Source organism: Gavialis gangeticus, unplaced genomic scaffold (genome assembly GCF_001723915.1).
Source record: "Gavialis gangeticus isolate Ggan-Ray unplaced genomic scaffold, GavGan_comp1, whole genome shotgun sequence".
NCBI lineage: Eukaryota > Metazoa > Chordata > Crocodylia > Gavialidae > Gavialis > Gavialis gangeticus.
The window spans coordinates 370,432-375,679 of NW_017728960.1; the positions used below are offsets into that span (position 1 = coordinate 370,432).

Here is a 5,248-nt window from a genome sequence, read left to right on the forward strand (position 1 = left end):
CGCGGGGAGCTCGGCGCCCCCTGGCGGCGCGGCGGGGAACTGCGGGCGAGGGGAGGTGGATGTGGGGGGTCGGTGGGGAAACTGAGGCACGGTGTGTGTGTAGCAGGGCATGCACGCATCTTGGTGGGGACACTGAGGCACGCTGTGTGCAGGGGGGTATGCATGGCCCTGGGAGGAGGTGGGGGAGAGGCGTGCTGTATGTGGGGAAGGGTATGCATGGCCCTTGGTGACTGTCCTAAGCTCCAGGCCCCAGTGACCCCTCCCGGCAGCCCCCCGTCCACGTGGGCCTCCCCTCTGGACTGGCAGGGGGATCCGGCCCTGCTGGACGGCCCCGGGGGCAGGTGCCGGGCTGGGCTGCACCCCGGGCCCAGGAGGTTTCACCGTCGTCTGCTTCCTCCCTCCGTCACCCTGCGCGGATCGGGCTCTGGGGACAGACACGCTCGAACTCCGTAAAATCACAGAATCAGAAATCGAGCCCCTGAAACATTTTCCTTGCCCTCCGCTGGAGTCTCTCCAATTGTCCACATCCTAGCTGCAGTGGGGGCCCACAGCTGGACACAGGACTCCAGATGTGGCCTCACCACTGCAGAACAGAGGGGAGGAATCACTGCCCTCCATCTGCTGGCAACGCTGCTACTAAGCAGCCCACTGCCCCTTCCTGAACCGTGTGTCACATGCCCCGTACTGCTGGCAGCGCAGGGGGAGTTTCCCCCCACTCCCCTCCCGCACCGACGGGGGGTTTCTCCACTGCCCCTGATCAGAGACTCGGGCGTGGGGAGCCCATCCACAGCCTGCCCGAGCGCCGCAGCGGTGCCTGGTTCCCTCCATGCAAAGGCAGGCAGCCAGTGCTCGGTAGCCTCGTTGCTCCCCCGCATTCACACATGCTGTTGGTGTGTCCCCGCAGAGGCACAGTCACAGGAGTCTCACCGACCCCTGGTTGGAAGCGGTTTGGGCTTGGCCTGTACAGCTCTGGGGCGTCTGGCACTTTGGATAGGCATCCCAGTTCCCTCCTGGGTCATCTCTAACAATGGCCACATTTTTATTTGCGGGCTGCCAGTGTTTCATCCCATGGCTGTGCTGCAGGGGAAGCTTTTGGCCTACTAGCATGAGCCCCCTCCCCTCTCAATCCTCGCAACTCTGCTCCGTAAGTAACGCAGGGGAAACTGTGAGGCTGTGACTTGCCAGGAGCCTGTGCTGGAAAAAGGGCTAGCTTCTGGGTACCCAGGGGCTGATTATCCCTAAGGGCTGCCAGCTGGAGAGCTCATGCCCACCCACCACCCCTTCCCCAGGCTCAACCGGGTTGCAAAGCAGCTGTAAAATGCTGCAGCCAGGCCTGAGGGAAGCTGAGGAGGGGATTAAACAGAGCATTGATTTCTCTGTTTTCACATCACCAGTTCCCAAATGTAAGTAGTGGTGGGAAGGGGGTTGATCTCCTGGCTGTTTGGGAGTATCTGTGCTGGAGATGCAGCTGTGTTGTGCTTGCCGTGGGGTTAAAGCAGGATTTTGGTCTTGTTAAGATAGAAATAGATATTTCTGTGTATGTGTACATATCTATCTATCTCGTTCCTGACCCACAGCCCCCTGGCGCTGCCTCCAATTCCCCTTCACCTGCTCCTCCCAGCCCCAAACAACTCCTTGCTGGGGCAAGCTGGGAAATGCCCAGGGCAAAAAAAAACTTTGATGCTGAGTATAAGAAAATATCTGGGATTTTGCTTTATTTTTAAAAAACTGCCTGGATAGAGGACCCAAAACAAAGACATGTCTGGGAAAACCCGGACATATGGTAACCCTAAGCAACATTTCTGCTTTTTAAAGAGGAAAACTGAAATGGGCTGGCAGGGGTGGGGGGCAGACATCGGGATCTTTGTGCCTGCCATGTGCCTGGCTCCTGTACTGGAGGTCGCCTGCAGCTGCCTTGCAAGCCTGAGTTGCTGGCAGCGCCATGCAACGCCTGCGCCTGTGGTATGTGGGCCTGACTCGGCAGAAGCCAGGCCAGGACTACAGCTCCCAGGCTGCTCCGGGCGCCCAGGAGCCATCAGCTGATGGGGAAGCAGAGCTCAGAGCTGTCTGCCTTCCTCTCCTCCCTGCTGCAGGGCCAAGAGCCGTGCGGTGGTGACCATGCTGCGCCCCAAAGCCCTCACCCAGGTGCTGAGCCAGGCCAACACCGGGGGGGTCCAGAGCACCCTGTGAGTATGGGGGAGCGGGAGGGCGGCTGGATGAAAGGGGTCCCCAAAGCCTGGGGCATAGTTCAGTACCTCTGAGCCTCCTTCCTCTGTATGTCTCCTAATTCGGGATAGAAACAGGCACCACTGGGTTTCCATCCCCCACCAGGAGCCAAATAATTCAGCCTAGCGTGCCCTAAAAAGTAGTAATCTAGCCTAGCCCCTAAATCCTGTCTTCTCCTTGCCCAGGGGGCTGGTGCACTAGCTTGCAGGACTAGGTGCATTTATATGCCTGTGCATGGTTTGCTGAAGTGCAACCAGGCTCGTTCCAGCTCTGCCCGTTCCTGTATGCGTTGATGTGAGGCGACTGCTGAGGGCACAGGCAGACAAGGCTCTTTAGGTAGATGTGATTGATTTTTATTATTATTATTTGACCAGTTAAATACTTGGAAAAATATTGTTCTTTGCAAGCTTTTGGGTATAAACAGCCTTCTTCAGAAGTTTGCAATGAACAATTTTTCCAACTATTTAGTTGGCCAAATAAAAGATAACACATTTACCCAGAGAACCTTGTCTGCCTAGGTCCTTAGACCAACACGGCTACAACCAGCAGCCTTAAAGCTAAGAGCATGGGAATCCCTCCCCCCCAGTTGCACTCCTGGCAAAACGATCCCAGAGCCAAAGCTGCTCTGGCTTCCTTGTGTTTCAAGGTTGCTACAACAGGCAGGAGGAAAACATGCCATCAGGGGCACGGGTCCTGGAGCTGGTGAGGTTGCCTGGAGCTGGGTAGATGCTGATCATCTTTATGGCTAAGAGCAAGCGAGACTTGGGGCATCTGTTCTCAGTGGGGGCAGATGACAAAACGAGGAGAAATGGGCTCAAGTTGCAGCAGGGGAAGGTTAGGTTGGATGTTAGGAAAAATTTTCTCGCTAAGAGGGTGATGAAGCACTGGAACAGGTTACCAAGAGAGGCTGTTGATTCTCCATCCTTGGTTTTTAAGCCCGGCTGGACAAAGCCTCAGCTGGGATGATGTAGTTGGGGCTAATCCTGCTTTCAGCAGGGGCTTGGACTAGATGTGACCTCCTGGGGTCCCTTCCCACCCTCTTTTTTAATAATCTAAACCCCAAGGCTTCTGGGCCTGGGGCATATATATAGGATGCCTGCCTGGATCTGGGGAGCTTCTGAAGCCCCAGACGGATGGGTCCAGGAAGGAGGACACTTGCCCAGTGGTAGAGCCACACAGACTTGACAATTGAGTTTTGCTCAGTTGAATCTTGGTACTTGATTATTGGGCTTTCACGACTGACTTTGGAATGGATTCAGCCTTGAGTAATAATAAGACAGTGATCTTCTTTCCCACTTGGGGTGATGCACTTACAGCTGAAAGTATAACCTGCCTGGGTGGTATTGTGTTAAAGGGAGGGGAGGATGCTGGTTACTTCCCTCTTGGGGTGGAGGGGTCACCCTAAAACACTTGTGATACTTGTGACTTTGGAGAGGCTGCGTAGGACCCTGGGGGCTGTGCATATGGGGGTTCAAGTCTGTCTCCTCCCTGCATCTCCTTTCCAGGCTTCTGAACAATGAGGGCTCGCTGCTGGCATATTCTGGTTATGGAGACACAGACGCCAGGGTCACAGCTGCCATCGCCAGCAACATCTGGGTGGCCTATGACAAGAATGGGCACCAGGCTTTCAACGAGGACAATCTGAAGTTCATCCTCATGGACTGCATGGTACCTGGGTTGCGGGGGGTGTCGGTGGGCTCCTGGCAGGAAGGTGGGATAAACCCAGATAGCTTGAACATGAGATCTTTGGCACCCAATGGGTGGCTTCTTCCTGCCTTGGTTTTTCCCATCTGTAAAATGGGTCTGGGATGTGCCTTGCTGTGGGGACCAGTGAGCTTTATTTGAGTGTTTTGAGATCTTCCTGATGGAAATGCTAATTGTTGGGAAGTAGAACTTCAAAATGGGGCAGCACTTCTCACCCGCCACTTAAAGTAAAGAGTGTGGGTGTGTAAACATCAGCTAAAGCAAGGCCCAGGCTTACAAGTGTGACCTGACTTTGGCATAGCGTAAAGGACTCTGCGTACAGGGCAGTAGCAGCATCAAGCACTCTTCATCCGTAGACCTCAAAGCACTTGACAGGCCAGCCTCAGTCTTGCAGATTGAAGGGAAACTGAGGCACAAAAAGTGGAAGGGCCTGGTTGGGCTGCTTCGCAGGCCCTTCTCAAAGCAGGAGTAAAATCTGAGTCGGGGGCCCTTAACCCCTCTGCCACACTATCTTCCCAACAACTCCTCGGTATCTTGATGTGGGAGAGCAGGGCCTCGACATGCTGCAAGCCAGACCCCTAGAAGCAGGCTTGGGACAGACCTCTGCAAACGTGGGCTTCAGTGCTCTGTTCCCCTCCCCGCTTTCTTTCACCGTGCAGGAGGGCCGCGTTGCCATCACCCGGGTGGCAAATCTGCTGCTGTGCATGTACGCAAAGGAGACTGTTGGATTTGGGATGCTGAAAGCCAAGGTAACACTGAGCTCCCTGGGCAGAAAGGAGCTGAGAATGGCTGTGTTGCTGCAGGGTGAAAAGCATGTTTGGTACAGATCTGACTTGAAGAATACAGTGATGTGACTTTTGGTGAAGGAGCATTTTACATAGGAAATACAGAAACTAGTTCTTGCCTTCAGGTGGCCTCAGGAAGCACCTTCCAGCTCTCTAAAGGGTGTCTCCAGCATAGGAGGAAATTAGTTTCATAGTTGGTCGGGTCGGAAGGGACCTGAGCAGATCATCAAGTCCGACCCCCTGCTGTGGCAGGAAAGAGTACCGGGGTCAAACAACCCCGGCAAGGTGTTCATCCAGCCTCTTTTTAAAGACCCCCAGGGTAGGAGCCAGCACCACTTCTCTTGGAAGTTGGTTCCAGATCCTAGCCGCCCTGACCGTGAAGTCGCGCCTCCTGATATCTAGCCTGAATCTACCCTCTGCCGGCTTGTGACCATTATTTCTAGTCACTCCTGGCAGTGCTCGGGGGAACAGGGACTCCCCCAACGCCTGCTGGTCCCCTCTGACTAGTTTGTAACAGGCCACTAGATCCCCCC

General features: G+C 54.9%; 1 protein-coding gene across 1 annotated transcript in view; it reads left to right on the forward strand.

Annotated features, from left to right (window-relative positions):
* Positions 1–1,328: 1,328 nt before the first annotated feature.
* LAMTOR2 (late endosomal/lysosomal adaptor, MAPK and MTOR activator 2) overlaps positions 1,329–5,248 on the forward strand; it is a 10,417-nt gene continuing 6,497 nt past the window's right edge. Inside the window, exons 1-4 of the mRNA XM_019516003.1 lie at positions 1,329–1,403; positions 2,094–2,186; positions 3,732–3,894; positions 4,590–4,679. Coding sequence (XP_019371548.1) covers positions 1,402–1,403; positions 2,094–2,186; positions 3,732–3,894; positions 4,590–4,679 — 348 coding nt within the window. The 5' untranslated portion in view covers positions 1,329–1,401. The remainder of the gene's footprint in view (positions 1,404–2,093; positions 2,187–3,731; positions 3,895–4,589; positions 4,680–5,248) is intronic.